The sequence below is a fragment of the Rhinolophus sinicus genome, chromosome 1 (assembly GCF_057876585.1).
Source record: "Rhinolophus sinicus isolate RSI-liver-muscle chromosome 1, RSI-T2T, whole genome shotgun sequence".
Classification (NCBI taxonomy): domain Eukaryota; kingdom Metazoa; phylum Chordata; class Mammalia; order Chiroptera; family Rhinolophidae; genus Rhinolophus; species Rhinolophus sinicus.
The window spans coordinates 201,187,074-201,206,464 of record NC_142501.1 but is presented as its reverse complement, the minus strand read 5'-3'; the positions used below and the strand labels follow the sequence as shown (position 1 = coordinate 201,206,464).

The window sequence follows — 19,391 nt, the reverse complement described above, 5'->3', positions numbered from 1 at the left end:
AACTAACATGACTCTATATTCTGAAATCTTTTCTAGCAGTGCCTCTTTCATAGTAGGTAATTGATAAATGTGTTTTAAGTAGATGACTATTGAATAACGCCCTCAAAACTATTTCTAAAACTATCAGAACACAAGTTACATTAAGGCTGAAGTTATAACTGTCACTGCTTGGGAGCTGAAATTCTATTCTAATAATATTTATGAAAAGCTACGATCTTGTGCTCAGGGATCCAAGGATACATGTAACTGTTCTAAATTGCAATGTTTCTCACCAATTATTTCTACAGTTCAGTCTTCCTAGTGTACTGTTGGTAGGTTTTCTATTGTCACTATTTATCCTGACAGCTGAACAATAATTTTGAAAGTATTTTTAATGACGAATTTTCATGTAGAACCTACATCCATAACCCTAATTGAACTCTGCAGGTTTATAGGCTTAAGCTGCATATCCGGAACTTAAATCACATCAGATTTGCTACTATTATTACCTTCCAGCTTTGCAGTTTAGATGTGTTGCCTTTTAAAAAACTATCCTACAATGCCTACATCAAAAATTGGATTTATCTAACCAACCCATGGCAGCCAAATTCCCTCACTCCCGTGCCCCTGCATATGGCTGTATTTTGCAGTTTTCACCACTCTTTTTCCATGTGCTCAGTGCCTGCTTCCAAATGCTCCTCGTTTTATGCTTATGCCCCATGATTTCCCTCTCCACAACCTTCAAATTAATGCAGGGCTCCTGTGTTTCAGCGTCTGCACAACTCTCTCAGAGATCACAACTTCAGCAGGAAACTGTGCTAAACCGGACCCCAAGAGGACCAGGAATCAGGAACAGATTGCAATAATACTGTGCATCTCTGTAGGAAGAGATTCAGCCTCAAATTAAACGGAGTTTGGAAAAACGGATGATATGAAAAGTGGCTTAAGAATTCTTGGAAAAGATGTGAGAAAGATTTAGCAGAATCCACTTTTCACAAGTGCTCACCATGTTAGATCGGGGATACTAATATTCTTATGATGAATGATTGATTCTACAAAACGAAATTTAAAAATGAGAGTTTCATTTTAACAATCCCACACTAATTTGAAATGCCTCTGCCTTTACTGGAACATTTATTAAACTGACATTAAGTGAACTGGGCATTTTCAATTCCTTTATGGCTGTCTCTAAACAGAAGTTATTATTCATTTTGTACTCTCTGAGCTTCAAAATCATATTTGTTTTATGAATAAAGTGCACTTCTTTATAGACTCCCAGCATGATAAGTTTTAAGAAATTTTAAATGGCTTAAATAATGTCACAGTGTCTTGAAGTGGATGACAGATAAACCCATAATAAGGTGGAAAAACTGAGAAAATGCAGGAAGAAACTGGACAACAGAACAGATCCAGAATTTCAAGCCCATCTTTTGATAGCTTTAATCTGTAAGACCCCAAAGAGAGAAAGATCAAGTTCAAAATCACTGCTTTCAATGCATCCACCTGGAAAGGAATGGTACTTATACCAACTGGAAGTAATTTTGCTTTTCAACATCTATCTTACTTCACCCTTACTGCTGTTATGGCAGTGACTATTTTATAATATGCATGTTTAGTTATTTCTTTTTCTCCTACTCAACTATAAATACAGTGGGCTCTCAATATTGTTTTGTTCAACGTCATTTCATTATCATGCTGATGCAAAAAAAAACGGATTCCCTGCCAGGGCCACTGCATATGTGGAGTATGCATGTTCTCCTCATGTCTGCCTGGGTTTTCTCTGGATTCTCTGGTTCCCTCCCACATCCCAAAGTTGTGCATATGGGGTGAAATGACACATCTCAATTGTCCCAGTCCTAGTGAGTGCGGGTGTGTTTGTGACTGGCCCTGTGATAGAAGGGCGTCCTGTCCTTGGTGGGTTCCTGCCTTCCATTCTGAGCTGCTGGGATGGATAGACTCAAGCCACCTGCCACTCTGCACTGGAATGAGCAGGTTTGAAAATCATTATCTGACTTGTTTTAATTAAGCCTTCTTAAATGGACGTAGAGCTTACATTTATTTCAATGATTCATAGTAGAAGTGTTGGGGGTCCTTATTTTAGAAGTTTGGTGATGTTTTTGTGACCAGAAATATTCCACAGGAACTTAATTCTTGCTGATATCACTTAGCCTGTGGTAAAATTGGTTTCGTTATATGTTGTTTCACTTAAAGTCACAGTTTCCAAGAACCTGTTGACATAAGTAATGCCTTTACTGTACCTGGTGTGTCCTCGGTAAATATCTCTTGAATAAACAGGAAGCTCTCTGCAGGTAGACTCTACGTCTCACTCAACCTAGCACCAAGTAGTTTCCCTGTAAATATCTGCTGAATTAATCTCATTTCATCGTTACAGAATGCCTGTAATCTACAAGTAGATACAATGCCCATCATTTTATAGATAAAGAAAGAGGAACAGCAACATTATATTCAGTGGTGATTTTCAATGTTTTCACCTTTCTAAATGAAACAAAATTTTCTCTAAACTTCTCTACAAATTAAACTTGTTCTCATTAGCCATGACAAGATCATTGTTGTGTGCGTGTTTTTGGTTGGGGGCTGTTTTTGTTTGTTTGTTTGTTTTTCAAATTCGCTGCAGACACCACAAGAAGACAGCCTAAGGATCAATTTGCACAGTGATGGAATAGGTTGGACCACAAGAGTGTATCTCAACCCTCAGGGTTTCACCATAATATAATATCCTTTTATTCACGCACCACATCTCTGGAGCGCTTATTATATGAGTATAATGCATGGCCAAAAGGTATGGGCTAGACCAATTTTTTTGTAAGTATTTTATCTTGCTAGTCTAATGAAAATTCATTAAAGTACAAAACTTACAACCCCAAATAAATCACCTGGAGGAATATCTGTTCTGAAATGTAGATCAGTTTAATAGCTACATGTGCTATTCATATTTTCATCCAATTTTATTATGAAACTCATGAAGACCTTTGGAAGTCATGTCTTATAAAAAATTATATTTGGGGACATTCTTGGGGACACCCTAACATCTACAAACACAATGTGCAGATGGTATTATAATGAAGACGTGAGAGAGAGAGAGAGAATGCATAGTCATTACACTGCAGTAGTTCCTATTAATACATCACTCAAATCTGATTTTGATTCCCATTTGGGCTGCAGATAATGTCATTTTTTCAATAAACTGGTTCACTCAAAAGATCCTTCAAAATATTAAGAAATGTTGACATCTGGAGATAAAAGTACATTTTATCTCCAAAACATTTTAAAGACCTATGTAAAAAAAAGCCAGTTCTAATTCCCTAAAGACGTTTTATTCACTATTCATGAGCAGATGCTGCTTGAATAATACATGGTGGGTTGAGGGAGATATTTCCCTAAGCCAATCCAGATTTCAGGTAACCAAAACATTATAAACTGTTGTTGCAAAACAGGTTGACTACTTAATTTTTACCTAAATCAATAACTGGGGTACAATATGCAGCAGAGAGAACTTTCTAAAAGGCCAGTAACAATCCACAGGGTATAGAAACTGACAACCTACTTCCAATGGGAGAGCCATTCAACCACACTGGCAGTGTTCATTCGGGAAGAAAAATCAGGCCTTAAGACAGGCATGAAGGCCAACTGCTCAATATGGCAAATTCTATATTTATATCCCTGTTCAATTGTTCCTCGGATTCTAAGAGTGAGCAGAGAACATATATGTTTAAACACTAGGAGGATTTCCTTTCTCCAACTTCCTAATGCTATGTGCATATGTACACATGTAGAGTAGCCAGCGGTGAAGACCCTGGGCCACAGTGGTGACAGTGAAAGAGCTGGACCTCATCTCCTCTCAGCCCTGACACGGTTTCCACTTTCCTCCTAATTCCTTCCGAACTCAGCCTGATTCTCTCTGTGAAGTCTGATGTGAAAGAAAATGCACCTAATGAAATGGATGTGCACACATTGAGTGATGTTTCATATTTTTAATGTTTCCATTCCTTTTCACGGCTACTGCTATAATGAAAGGATTTATCATTAGATGAAGATAACGATAAAGATGATAATAATGATGGGAGACATGGTGGTGTAGCTATTTAGGCTCTGGGCTGGGGAATGTTAGGAAGGGCGACTCTCTGTAACCTGAACTCAGACTAGTTTGGACAATCACAGTCATGATTCAGAGGGAGTACGAGCTAATCTTTCCATTCTTTTATGTGGAGGGGAACGAGGAGAGTAATTATCACTCACTGGGGGCCCCTTGGAGAACTGATCCTGGAGGGGATAGGTCTGGAAGTTATTCAGGATGAGTGAGAGTCATAACAACAATATCCAAAGATGCACTATTGCTCTAAATACACAGAGAACACTGGACACTTACTAAGTCCGTCTTCAGAAACAAACTCTCATAGTTATGCAGGAGAGATGCAAGAACGTGCACAGTTCAGAGGAGGACTATCTTGGTGTTGTATTACTTTACTCGTTACCCTGGACCACTGAATGGAAAAGACAGGGAACCAAGGAGGGGGGTGTTGGAGGATGGGGGAGAAGGTGAAGGGATTAGAAAGCACAAATTGGTGGTCATAGAGGATGTGGAATACACTATGGGGAATATAATTAATAATGCTGTAAGAGTATGCAGGGTACCAGATGGGTACTCGACTTATCAGGGGGATCATTTAATAGATTGTGTAGATGCCTGACCACTGCACTGTACACCTGAAGTTGAAGTAGAATAATACTGGATGTCAACTATAATTAAATATACACGTGTATAGATATCGTCATGGGATGTAAAGTACAGCATAGGGAATATAGTCAACAGCTTTATTGTAACAGCTTTATTATAACAGCTTTATGTGATGTCAGAGGGGTAGTAGATTTGGGGTGGGGGCTATCACTTTGTGAGGAATGTAAGTGTCCAATCATTATGTTGTTTTGTAAACCTGAAACAAATATAAAAAAAAATAACTTAAAAAGAACTAAAACAAAAAAGGACAGGGAACAAAAAAGGAATGTCACTTTGGGTACACGACTTCAGAAGCAATCAAATATGAATTGTAATTTTGGGTGTCTGATAGGTCTATCACTGGGTGATGTGGCTTAAGTTCAATGACTGCTTTAAGCTTCTACTATTTTGTGAAGCACTGTGCTAGTCATGAGCCGGGGTACCAAAGTGACTGATTCAAGTGTGGTACCTGCCATCAAGGAGTCACAATTTAAAACCACAAATAAAACAAATATTCGTAGTTTCTTTGGCCTTGTCATTCCGATATAGGTCAAAAAAAAAAAAAAAAAAAAGAAAAACAATCTATGAAAATTCAGAGCGTAATTCTTTGGGGAGGAAGCAGGAAGAAATCAGTAAGGCTGCATGAGAAAGATACTGTATTTGAATTGAGTCTTGAAGAGTGTGCTCAACTTCCCTCCACATTCAGTGGGTAATGTTGGAGCAGGAAGTTCATTCTAAGTAAGGTACATCATGAGATAGGTTTGGGAACCAGGAAAGAGTCAGTTTAGCAGGTCAAGGTGTAGACCTGGAAGAGCCACAAGATAATGTTGGGATGGAAGACCTTCACCATACTGTGGACGTCTTGACTATCAAGTTAACAAAATAGTCTTTTTAGTTCTATAAATAACAGGAAGATATTAAAAGGTTTTGCATAGGAGAACGATCTCACTCAAATCAGGTTTTAGTACATCTATTTGGTTGTGAGTGGGGAGTGACACTTAAAGCAAATAGGAGACAACCATGATGGCCTGGGAAATAATGATACGATGGGAACTGGGGAAGGAGCTAGACATAAAAGCTAGAAGAGAATCAATATGTCTTGGTGACTGATTCCACACAGAAAGGGAGGAAATGATCAAAGTGGGAAGTACCATAGGAAGGAATCACTTTTTGGTCCATTTTTAAGCTGCATGCCTCAAGAAATGATGCCACTATTAGAAAAATGTGACTGATGAATTTTTCTTAGAGGAGAGGACATGTCTTTTCTGACATACTGATTTTGAGGTGCTGGCAAAACTTGCTGATGGGTCTGACAGGGCATGAAAATGTCTATCTGGTATTTTAGGAAGGGGACTGGGCCAGAGCTAAAAACCAAAGAGACCCCTGCATCAAGGTAACATGCATCAAAAGTACAGCTGGGTGAGGGAGAGAGCAGAGAGAGAGAAGAAAAACTAAGACAGAACTTTGCGAAAAGTTGCACAAAACTGGACTAAGAAAGAAATACAGGTTAGAAAAAGAAATCTGAGACAAATAGGAGGAAATCGAATAACGCAATGTCAGAATGCGAGGGACAAGACTTAATTGATTCAACAAATATCTGTGGTTGAGCAAATATTACATGTCGGGCTTCATCGAGATGCTGGGGATACAGCGGTGAGCAAAGCACAACAGCTCTGTGCTCACAGAGTTCACCGTCTTCTAAGGAGTGTTGATAAACAGCATGAAGCATGGTAGTGAGTTCAGAACAATGTGAATTTAGAAAAAAACCATTAGGACATTTCACCGAGTAAACAGTTTTGAAAAAGAAATAGGCGATCCAATGCCCAAGGGTGAATACACTTGTAGTGACAGGTGTAGTTATATCACCTGAAAACATTTTTAAACATGGGAAAGGCCCATTGAACAAATTAAACACTCATTCTCCCTCCATACCTTCCCCACACACACACACTTTAATTTGCTTGAAATAGTCCCTCAGAAGGGAGGCTATTAAGTAAACAAGCACACTCTGCTATGAAATATTGAAAAGCAATATTATCCACATGTTCCAGAAAAACCAGTGGGACAAGGAAAACAAATAAAAGGACAAAAAAGAGCAAGAAGGACCACATACTTTAAGTCCAGCAATATATCTTCAAAAGATTCAAACACTCTCTGGTCTACAATTCCACAGAAGTCTTGCACACACATTTTATATTACATGGCTCATTAATTTCAAAGCCACCCATAGCCTTATTTTATGAAACTTTGCATACGCACTGGCCAGGAACAAAAGTACAGCAAGGAGAGGAGGGTTGTTGAATTTTAACACTTCATCATGTCGTTTGTTTAGTACTTTCTCACCTTAAAGATGAAGAAAAAAGAATAATGTCTCATGCAATAAAAAGCTTTTCCTAGATTCAGAAAAAATAGACTTTTCCCTATTTCCCTTGAGGAAATACTAATTTGAGTTTGCCTTATCTTTAATAAACACAAAAGTTAATCCAGGGCCATGAGACATCCATCAAACAATAATTCAAAATTGAAGAGATTTTTTTCACTCTACTCTCATTGGTTCCCAAACTCAGGAGATTGCTTCCCAGGTGAAATCTGAAAGTGGCCTCAGTACATGGAGGGCAAGGAGAGACTGAAGAAAGAGGCAGACCATCCAGATGGATATAGGTAACAGGTGTAACAAGCAAGGGAACTGACATACCAAACTTATCTTGGGTGGCCACAAGACAAGTAGATCTCTGTTCCCACCCACTAAAACCTTAAAAGTTTATATAGAGGCCTTAACCGGGTTCAGTCATGTATACCATTCAAATGGTCTCAACAACTTAGTGTTCTTTCAAGGCTGTGTCCTTGAAAATGGCTCCGGCTATGGAAATGGTGGGCAGAAGACATATTCCAAGGACAGGGCAGGGGGTAGGGAGCCTCTGATTGCCCAGGTCCAGCTGGAGGGTCAACCCACAATCAGGTCCTCTGGATGACTTCCTCCAACAACTATTGAAACACACATTTCTCTCCCACATTTACCTGTAGATTACATCACATAATATCTGCCATCGCTAAGTTAGACGGCACAAATTAGGACATCAATGTCCAATTTGTAGGGTTTTTTTTGTTTTCCCCTCTGATCTTATTTCTGATTCTCCTTCAGATATACTGTTGAATTACCATATCCCTCTATCTCTCCACTGGTAGCATGATTGTGTTTGATTCTATAGCAGGGGGGCAAAATAATGCATATAGATAATGACATGAAAAATATATTCAGGGCAGGCTTTTGCTTTAATGTGGAAGCTGATGAGAAGCACCGTAAAAGTGAGCACTACAACTGGTAAGAAAACTTCTTTACTTTTATGTACTTATTTATGACATGTCAATAATTTGTTTCCAGTACAGTGACTTAGAAATTGTGTGGATCAGTTAGCACATTAAATGCATTACCTGTTGAAAGGAGAGCAGGGAACGGACTTTTAAAGTTATATTATTATAAAGTTGTAGCAACGCAGCTCAACCCTGATCCCATCTTTCCTACACTTCACCGCACTTTCTCTTTTGTGTGGTTTTCTCCTTTGTCTCTCAACAAACCGTTTTTCATAGTATTCTGGCTCCAGAATCAGTTCATAAAATACACACACATGCAAGTACACATACACGCATACACACACACACACACACACACACACACACACACGTCTAATTTCTGTGCTCCTTCTCATCTTCATGCATTCCTCTCAGTCTGATCTTCCAGTTAAATTTTATTTAAATTTTGATTAAGTCATTTTATGAATCTCCATCTAAGAGGTATATCTCCAAGGGAAAACCATCATGCTCATGTTGGAAGTTATGCAAATGCCCCACTTATTTGAAAGGAAAACAAGAGATCAGGAGCTATTGTTTTAAAAACAAGAACTGAAAATAGAGGGCAAACCTTTAAAAACGCAATCTTTTCTTATCCCAGTATTAGTAAAGACCATCCCATATCTGAGCACAAATTACTAAAGTACGAAAGTATGTGTTTGGTGAAAGTAATATAGACTACATATTTAGGGAACACTCTCTAATGTTAACCTTGAAACAATAACCACAAGAGTAAAAAAAAAGATGCTCCAAGCTATTTTTTCTTTATTCTTATAATATGACAATGAACTCTAAAAACATGTGAGTATAATTCAAGAAACAGGTGTCAAATCAATTCAAGCCAAAAACTGCTTTATGTTAGCAACAATATAAGTCAACGTTCATCTTTACATTCTCGGAATGAACAATGAACACATACTGATTCTAGAGACGGCATTAAAAGTTTTTAACTATAGCATACTCCCCAAATGTGATTTCGTTTTTCTCATTTCACCTAACAAATAGAGATTATGGCCACCTGTGGCCCTGTGAATAGACTGGACATGCTGATTCAATCCCCATCTAGCCAATTAAAGACGAGGCCCAGCCAAAAAGCTATCATCAGGGGGGAGCTAGACATGCAAGCCACTTAGTACCGGAGACTTATGTTTCTACAACCTGATCTGAGTTTCCAGTCTTTGCCTTGTGCATGAGTACAGTTCCGAAAAGGGCAGTAAACTCTCCTATCCTTACTCACAGGAAGTGCAATGGCAGAGACCCTATGAACTCAACAAGTACTTAGGCCTCTACACTTAAAATGCTATTGTGGAAAAATTCAATCTCTTAAAGATTATGAGTATCTCTCCTAAGATGTATCCTAGACATGGATTGCAATCAGTGGGAGCCATTGTCACAGAGGAAACCAGAACTAAACATCAGTACAAATTAAATTCAGGGCTTTAAAAGTGATGGTCATATATGTATATTTTTTCCAGCCCATAAAGGACCAAGACTTTTGTTTTTAAATTTTCACACTTCAATAAGACTAGGCTCCTCCCAGTTACAATGACCTTAACTATTGGAGGGAAGGGAAGGAAGGGAAAGTGTCCATTTCTCAATATCCAAATGACAGCAGTAGACTTACTATGCTGCAGTGAGTCCATTTCCCTAACTGCAAACAAGGAAAATGTGGAACTACCTCTTTCCTTGCAACTTTTACCTCCCTCATATCCAAGTTTTTCATCTTGTAAATCCAAACTATGCTGTAGCCATATGTGTGACCCCTCAGTTTACACAATCTGGGAAACGCCCAGCCCATCATTACACATATGTTCCCTACAACAATCTTCATTCTATTTATGGATCCTCAAAAAAAAAAAAAAAAAAAAAAAGAATTGCACACATTAAAGCCACCTCACAACAAATCGATTCAACCAAAGATGCTCTGTTTGGGGAGTAGGGGGTGTCATCCCCTATTTCACTCTGGATCTCACTAAACTCGTCAGAACATGACCTTTCCTTGCTTTCACAGAATGCACGATACTCGGAAGGCCCAGCACCTTGCGCAAGAGTGCCCAGTACCTTTCCAGGGCTGGACCATATATAAATTATTTCCAGGTGTCACTGAGGGCTATTTCCTCTGAATACTCTAAACTGAAACTGGCAATAAAACAAGACATACGCTCCTGCTGAAGAATCTGACCTGGGAAACATTTGCCTGCCTATTACTAGGGGAGAAAACTGAGTTTTAATGAAATGGTTGAGAGCATAAAGGAAAAGTGGAGGGAGAGGATCCATACTATTTCCGCGTTAGAGAAAGGAACTAGGTTGTCTGAAGTCATCATAAACAACATCGGAAATTTTCAGAGAAGGCAAAAGTAGGCACAGGATCACAGGGGGCCTGCCACCCGCGAGTTTCATACACACTTCAAACATCTCTTCTTCCCCAAGCTGTACCTTGAGTACACCCCCTCTCCTTCGCACCCCCATCCCCACTGTTCCCCCCCCCCTCAGTCCCGCCTAAGTGACTGTCTGTCATGCAGCAAAGGCAGCAAGCGTCCCCAGCTGAGGAAGGGGTCCTGGCCTCAGCTTGCGAGGGAAGGGGGGAGGAAGCGGGGGTCCGCTCGCATGCTATTGCATCCTACCGCCTGTGGAGCTCGCCTCCTCCAGCTGAGCCGAAATGCTTTCCACCCTCCTCACATTCATCTTTTGGGATGCAAGGTGCAGAAGCAGGACTCGAGAGTTAGCCGGCTCCGGGGTGTGTGTCGATGGGTCTGACACCCAAGCGCACTCGCTGCTCGGCCCAGGGGCTTCCGCGGTGCTGGGAGCCAGAGAGGCGGCTGCGGCGACAGCAGGCTGGGCGCGCGGAACAGGCTGCAGGTGCGGGCAGAGGCCGGTGGGGGGCGCCGCAGGCGCTGCGAGGTGCTGGTCCGCGGGGGCGCGCGCGGGCCGCAGGGGTGGCGGAGGCAACGGCGGGGCTGTAAGCGAACGCGGTGCCGCGCTAGCCGAGAGTGATAAGCCCCCTCCCTTCGCCCGCTCAGGGGCCGCCCCTGCCACCTGCTGCCGAGACACCCGGTGGGGAGATGGAGGGGTGGCTCTGGTGACGGAGCAGCCAGATCCCGAAGAGACAAGAGAAGACTTAGGGTCGTGCAGGGACCCTTCCGAGAGTTGCCAGCGTGTTACCAGTAACACCTCCCGGACCCCTTGTTACTGGGCACAGCCCTTGCTCTGGCGGGAGATGGGGGGTGCTCCATGTCCCTGCTCCTTGGCACAGAAGGTGCTGCCAGATTCTCCAGGGACTCAAACTTGGACAGCTGGGTTGAGATGTTGCTGTACAAAGTTAGGCTGAGTTCGGAGGACACCAGAAGGGAAGTGCAAGGAGATGCCCTTCTCCAGAACAGGGCAAACTGCCAAGAACTCCTAGACAGGAAACTTTCCCAATTGAAGCTCCAACCAGTCATGCGACTTGGCTAGGTGTAGGGAAACGCTGGCTCTTACCACCAAGGTGCGTGGGGCAAGGCTGAGATGAGAATGCCACCTTGGAGAGAGGGCATGGAGGAAATTGGGAAGTGTTTCAGACAAGCATCCATAGGGAAAGTTTTGAGGTCTCTCTGGTAGCTCCATCTGGAGGAAACACTCATCGCCCCCATGGGCGTTCATTACCCAGTGTCATTTGCCCTCTTAAACCAAGGCCAGAAATGTTTGGGAAGATAAGGACAAACCAATAAACCACTTGTGGCCATGGTTAATACTTGAGAAAAACAAACTTAAAATGCATACTTCTGTGTAGGCACAACAAGCCTCTTTTGAGAAGAAAGGTCAGGTTGACCAGTTCTCCTCTGAGAAAATGCAATAAAATCCCCTCCCACTCATAACTGTGTGGTCAACTGGCCATGACTTGGGTTGAAGCCATTTCTAAGTGTTTGCAAAACCATCCACTCTCCTAGTGCTGCCGCCCTCCCTGACCCCCATAGACACCTTACACACGTACTGTCAGTAGGTGAAATCTTACCCTTACTCCAAGAAGATCTCAACTGACACTTCCTTGCCCTTCCACCCACCCCCCAATCCCACCAGTGACATACTTGATCTCTTGTGAGAACTCTCACTTTCCTTTTAGTTCACTGTTAAGGGAACTGATCCTCACACCACCAGTGCCTGTGTTCAAATCCTGGTTGCAGTACTTACTAATTTTGTGACTTGGTGCAAATTATTTACATCAGCTGTAACAATGGAATAATAATGGTACCTATTTTACTGGTTTGTTGTGAGGCTATAAGGAAATTGATAGATGGGAAGGGCTTAGGACAGTGCCTGGCACACAGGAATCCCTAATTCAGTAGAAACTCTTTCCAGAAATCACTCTCACAACTTCTCATTTGTAGAGGATCAGGAACACCTATGCAGCTCTGTATTCTATCATTTTCTAGCAGATGACTTGTAAAGCTACCTCCATGTCTTCATCTGGGTCCAGCAGCCTGAGTTAGAATCCCAGTTCCAGCTGTTACTAGCTGTGTGTCCAAGGCTAATTACCTCCTTTTCTCGTTTCTAAAATGTAGAAAATAATAGTGCCTACTTCAATTAACTGTTGGGAAAGAGTAAATGAAGCAACATATGTAAAGTGGTTGTTGGTCCATAGTAAGAACTCATTAAGAGCTATGACCATTACTGTCATCCTTATATTTTATCATGAGGACTCAAAGAAGGAAAGGCATCACTGCTTTCTGGGACAGGTCTACCCAACCTTCCTTCACAGTGTGTGAAGTAATATACAACTCCTCTTCCATCTGCAAAACACCCAGAATATTTGATTGAGCAAACGCACTTCTTAAATCTTAACCACATTGTCTGTCTATTTTGATCCTACTGGATGTCTATTGATGGAATAGCTGGGAAACAACAAAATCAGGTAGCCTAGATATTGTGCTCAAGGAGTTTACAATACTGTATATTGCTTCAAAAATATTTTTGTGGGATCTTGGCTACCATAAAATTCATTTCCAGAACCTCTTTATTCAGATCCTTAGTCACTGCCAAATGCCATAGGGAAAATCATCTTTTTTGCTGCCACCTTTCCTGTCATTTCTGGTATTGGGACTTGAAGGGACAGAGTGACTCTGCCTTGCTTGTACGCTGTCCTTATTGGGGCTTTAGATGTCTCAAAGCAGTTTTAGAGAACACATTCATATGCCACCTCATGTTGTGCCAGCCCGTGGCTCCTCCTTAGAAGCGGTAGCAATCCTAGCCCCTCTCCCCCACAATAGCACCCCCCAAAAAAATGTGCATAAAGATTCCCACATCTTTGATTAACCTAGGTTGATCTTTCTATAACATAGATGCATATTTTTCCCTCAAGGAACCATATTTAAAAATGGGTGTAGGATTAGTAAACTCACTACTATGTGCCAGCCATTAATCTCAGATTTTGTGAACAATATTACATTTAGTCTTTGCAAAGCTCTACAAAGTAATCATTATTATTATCATTCCTATTTAACAACTAAAGAAATTAAGACTCAAGAGAGGTGAACTTGTTTGTTAATTTTACACCAGTAATAATCAGTATCTTTGGGGTTTGAACCCATCAGTCTGACTCAAGAGCCCTCAAACTTAATTACTACACTGTACTACCATCCTGGACTAGGATTCAGACGATCTGGACTCTGACATTTCCCAGCTCTGCAGCCTTCAGAAAGTCACTGATCATTTCTACCTTCAGTTCCTCATCTGTTAAAAGGAAAATTTCTGCTTCACAAGGTCACTGTTTGGATCAACTCAGGTAGTGAAAGTGAAAGCTATATATAAACCTTGGAATGTTGTAGAAGCATCCAGGATAACTTTTATTATTGTCCAGGTCTTTTATTGCCTATTACTTTTATTGCCTGTTCTTTTCTGAAAGCCTTTCACATTTGTAGCATGATTGTCTCTTGCTCCCCGGGACCTCAACAATAACAATAACAGAATGTCTAGTATTTAATATTTATTGAGTGCTTACTATGCATGACCTGTGTTTAAAACACTACATCATTATATCACTTTATAGAGCTATTTTTACCCTGATTTTAAAATGAGACTGAGACTCAGAGAAGGTAAATAGAGGGTAAGTAGCTCCAGACGGGCTGCTGGTGAAGACGTGCAGCTGAGTGTTGGACCCACATTCATCTGATTACAAAGGTGGAGCTTCCAATTTCTACCTGATGGTTCTTAAACTGTAGCATACATAAGAATCACTTAAAGGGTTGGTTTGAAATCACCTGTGCTCCAGCCTCCATGATGGATTCACTGAGTTTGGGAGATAGGTCTTGGAAACTAGTATTCGTTTAATTAATAGACTATATTTTACAGTAGTTTTTATAGTAGTTTTAGGTTTACAGAAAAATTGATCAGAAAGTACAGATTTCCCATATAACCCTGTGGGGACAGAGCCCCAAAGAGCAGTTTCCAGGCTCTCGGCGTCACATAGAAAGGTGCTGGCTCAGGTAGTAAATGGCCATCAACTGTAATTGGATGGCCATCAGCTGTGGCTAGTTGGCCATCAGCTGTAACCAGTGAGCCATTTGCCACTAATATAACTGCTGTGGCTACGCTAGCAGAAAATGGGAGCTAGCAAGAGCGGATTGCAGAGAGGCAGATGCCGCCAGCGAGAATATAGTGATATGACTCCCCTACTTATGGCTCCGTGGGTGTTCCTTTTTGGCCTCACCATGTCTTGCGTTCTTATGTGGGGAGCGGGAGCAGAGACCCCGCAAGCCTCCCTGCATGACAACCCCCTCTCTCACTACCCAGTTTCCCCTATTATTAACATCTTACATTCGTGTGGTACATTTGTTACAATTGAAGGACCAACAATATGTTATTTGGACTGAAGTCCATAATTTAGGCAGGACCAGTGGCCTTCTCAGATGAGGAGAGAGATATCTCTCAGAGGAAAGACCGTGTGAGAACAAAAACAGCCATCTGCAAGCCAGGAAGAGAGACTTCAGCAGAACCAAATCCTGCCAGAAACTTGATCTTGGACTTTGTAGTCTCCACAAATGTGAGAACATAAATCTCCCCTGTTTAAGCCATTCAGTCTGTGTTCGTTTGTTATGGCGGCCCAAGCAGACTAATACACGTCCCAAGACCGCACTTTGAGCAATCACCACTCTACAAGAGAGGTAAAACAGGTGTGGTCTGCAACCCAGCAGCATCTGCTTCATGTGGGAGCTTGTCAGAAATTCCGAATCTGGAGCCCTGCTCCAGACCTCCAGAATGAGTTATTCTCATTTTAACAACATCCTAAAGTGGTTCCAGGTATGCAGATCAAAATGGGAGCAGTGCTGCTCACAGACAGTTCATGCTGTGTTTACCTCAGTCTCCTTGGAAGCACCCACTGGCATGAAAGGAGACTCCTGTTAAAATTACAACCAATTCACTTGCCTCCTAGTGACACAAACTCATTTTTACTTTTGTGCCAGTCCCTACTCAAATGGATGGAATTGTTTACTGCCTCAATAGCTTTCAAGCAGCCGATATCCACAACCTAGATCATCTGACTACATTTGCAAATTGCTTTGCGGTTCATGATCTCTCGTGATGATTACAATAAACAGGGAAAATAATCTACTTTGCGATTTTCACATTAAAGGGGATCTTCATAGGCCATGAAGACAAAAAATGAGGTAACCATTTTAGGGCAGGAGCGTTCATTCTAACATTTCTGTAGAATTTCTATATTCAGTAGCTGATTTGGTCTTTACAACTCTGAAAGGTAGACAGGTTAGCTTTAATTATCCCCATTTTCTAGATGAAGAAACTAAAGCTCATGGAAAGTAAGTGACTTACTCAAATTTTCACAAGGAGCATAGGATACAGCCAGGACCCAAACCTTCATCATCTGACATCTTTCAGCACTTGGGGCTATAAGCCTTGCCAAGTTTATATAAGCTGGAGTTCTGCCAAATGAACTGTAATTCTCAAGGCACCAACATTCTGATTTGCCTTGCAACTTCGTCTTGCAGGATAAGTCCATATGATAAAGTTATTATATTGCTTAGCTGCATTTCCTGTCTTGGGAACTTCAGGAAATCCAGTGCCTACATTCTCTATATGGCAAGGGAAGTGATTAGGGGATTTGCTCTGGAATGGAGATTTAATTAAACCAGAGAGCTCGGCAACTATTTAAAGCTAATATCCTTAATGAAGTTCATGCTAAAGAGGTTTTACCTAAATTCCCTATCCCTAGGTTCTGTATTTGAACTATATGTTCTAATTGGGAAATTGCTTCATTAAATTCCAAACCACCTTCTATCTTTTATCCTTGTGTTTTCTTTAATTGTCATTGTACTACATTTAGACTAAAACTGGATCCTTGGGGAGTAAGAATCTGTTAGTTTACCTATTAGCAGTTTGAAGGAAAGTGTCCAAAAAGGATTTCACTGTAACTAAATGAACCTGTTTCTGGAGTGTTCTTTGTAATCAAAATTTGAACATAGCTGAAAATTGAATTTCACTCTAAATCAGTTGCTTTCTTCAAATAGCTGATTCAAATAGATCAAGTCCTTAAGAAATGGGGAATGGTATGCAATTCTTTGTTTATGTATGTGTGGTTCAAAACATTGTATTGTATTGCTGATAAGGCAGTTACTTAACTTGGTATTTAAGATTTTTCAATAAATTAACAATTTGGGGAATATGTGCAATTTGTTTTTTTAATGTATTAATAAAGTTAGATTTCTTTACATAAATTAGAAATGTAGGGAAAACAAAAATCTATTTTTTTCAGTTAAGGTAAAAATATTTTGCCACGGTTCTGAGCCTGGGTAATTCAAAACTAGGTTTGATAATCTGTGAGAATCAAAGAGAGTGAAACTGCCACGTACACACTTGTCAAAATAAATGAAGTATCTGATACTCAAGTTTAGGTGTGTTAGTTAACAAACTGTCAACAAATAGTCAAAAGAGAGGAAAAAAGAAGACCAAGACCTTGTAAGTGTCAACATCATTGGCTTTTCAGAAGTCCAGATTCTTTAGATGGCTGTCACCAAATGTTATCAAAGAATAACCTAAATATATTGGGATGCTGAGTGCTTACAGAACAAACACTTGCTGATTTGGGGAGAGTGTGGAAGGATGCAATGAAAGGCATATTTCCAATCATGGAAGCAGACTCAGCTGACTTTGAGAATTCAGAGCATGGGTGGAGAACATGGGGATAAAGAAATAAGATCATGCTGTGACTGAACTACTGGGTAACAAGGTTGTCTGACATGACAAGTCATTTATATTTCATTTCCTTTACTGATTTTCGGCAAGTATCTACATTTTATCCACAGTGATTAGAACAGCTAAAAAAATATTATCTTCCATTCATTCACATAAACCCAAAGTTTAGTAAAACAAAATACAAAAGTTCTTTGAAAGATCTTTTTTTTTTCTCCCCTCTTAGGAAAAGAAATATTTAGTGAGTAAAACAGCATGACTGCATGAGTAGCAATAAGATTATAATGGGAAAATACTAGATAGTAGATTAATTTTGATATCGACTCAAACATTTTTTAGTGAATAAATATGTAATATAATAAAAATTATTTAACATGTTGAATCCTCACCACAATCCTATGAGCTAATACTGTTAGTACACTCATTTTACAGATGAGGAAATTAAGGCATACAGTTACAAGTGGTTAGAACCAGCATTCAAGCCTGTGCAATCCGGTGGTGGAGCATATGTTGCTAACGGTGAAGTTACCCCGCTCCTTTCTGCAGACTAACGAAAGATTCTAGTGCAAGATCATAACGAAAGAGTCTAGTGCAAGATCCTGCACAATACAAGAACTGTTAAACCCTGCCTTACCATGGTGAGTGAGGTGCAAAACTCTGATCTTGGAAAATGTAGGTTCGTAATAAATGTGCGGTTGTGTCATTGTGAGATAGATGGGGGAAAATTTCTCTGGGGTTATGCACAAGCACACACAAGAAAGCTCACAATAAAGGTACTGAAAATTTCATCAACTGATCATCCGCTAAGCTGAAAAAGGTAACCCCAAAATCACAAGACCTGGGGGAGAGGAGGGAGCATTTTCTAATTCTATCTTAGTCTTACATTAACATTACACTGAGGCACCATGACTGGGCACAGGATTGGAGCCCGTTTTCAAATGCATTTTATCCAAATCCTGGGCAGTCCTATGCCAGGGAAACCAAGAAAAGAAAATTTCCCAAGAAGGCAATGGCTACAGTAAGAAGATACCAAGTACATGGAGGCCAGAAATCACTAACCATTGTATTTAGAAGCAAAAAGCTCATTAGTGACCTTCTCACAAGGATTAACAAGCAACTCCCTGCTCTTGTATTTAAGACTGCTCTTTGAAAATTAACAGTTTTATCTTTCAGACTAAAGTTAGGCATAATTGGTATTTCCAGATAATCAGAGTTACCATTTTTGACCACCTCTCACATACGAAGTCCTGTAATTGGCACTTTTTATTGTCTAACAACTGCTTACAAGGTAGCAAATTCCCTTTCCATTTAACAAGTGAGGATACCCAGGTGTAGAGCAGTAAGCTGAGGTCACAAGTCTCATCACTGGCAAGACCAACAGGAAGAGTAGAACTCACCACGTTCACAGACCTTGTTTTTTCGTTTTGTTTTGTTTTTCACTACACTGTACAGTCCCTGTTGTATTCCTATGACAAAAGAAAGTAGGCATGTCATAAATCATTGTGGGGACAGAGCCAGGAGTGCAGTTTCCAGGCTCTCGGCCTCACGTGGAAAGGTGCTGGCTCAGGTAGTAAATGGCCGTCAACTGTGATTGGATGGCCATCAGCTGTAACCAGGGAGCCATTGGCCACTAATATGATTGCCATGGCTATGCTAGCAGGAGATGGGGGCTAGCAAGAAGATGGTGGCTGAGCTAGCAAGCGTGGATTGCAGTTAGAAGGGCGGATTGCAGTTAGCAAGTGGGGTTGGTTGGTTGGCAGAGAAGCGGACAGCAGGGTGCAGATCATGTGGATCCTGTTTCCTGTGTCTCCAACCCAGGCGCCAGTGAGACTATAGTGCTATGGCTGCCCTATCCATAGCTCCGTGGGTGTTCCTTTTTCACCTCACCATATTCTGTGTTCTTATGTGGGGAGCGGGACCAGAGACCCCGCATGACACCCTGTATGACAATCATAGCCACTGACTCAAGGATCTTCTTTTAATCAATGTCCCAACATGCTCTGCCATCACAATTTTGACTGGTATTTTTAAACGACAGCAATTCAAGCATCTTCTGGCTTTGCTCGTAGAGAAGTTTTAATAAGTAATAAAAGGGTCAGAAGCTGAAGATAGGGTGAGGAGAAATAAAGGGTACTGATGTCTGATTGTT

At 40.8% G+C, this 19,391-nt stretch overlaps 1 protein-coding gene across 2 annotated transcripts in view; it reads right to left on the bottom strand.

The window, feature by feature from the left end:
- The window catches only part of KCNIP4 (potassium voltage-gated channel interacting protein 4), a 1,020,161-nt gene extending 1,009,038 nt beyond the window's left edge, over positions 1-11,123 (bottom strand). Inside the window, exon 1 of one of the 2 annotated variants that reach the window (XM_088792680.1) lies at positions 10,687-11,123. In XM_088792680.1, coding sequence (XP_088648806.1) covers positions 10,687-10,747 — 61 coding nt within the window. In that variant the 5' untranslated portion in view covers positions 10,748-11,123. The remainder of the gene's footprint in view (positions 1-10,686) is intronic. The other variant, XM_019743874.3, reaches the window with a different exon arrangement.
- Between the last annotated feature and the right edge of the window lie 8,268 nt (positions 11,124-19,391).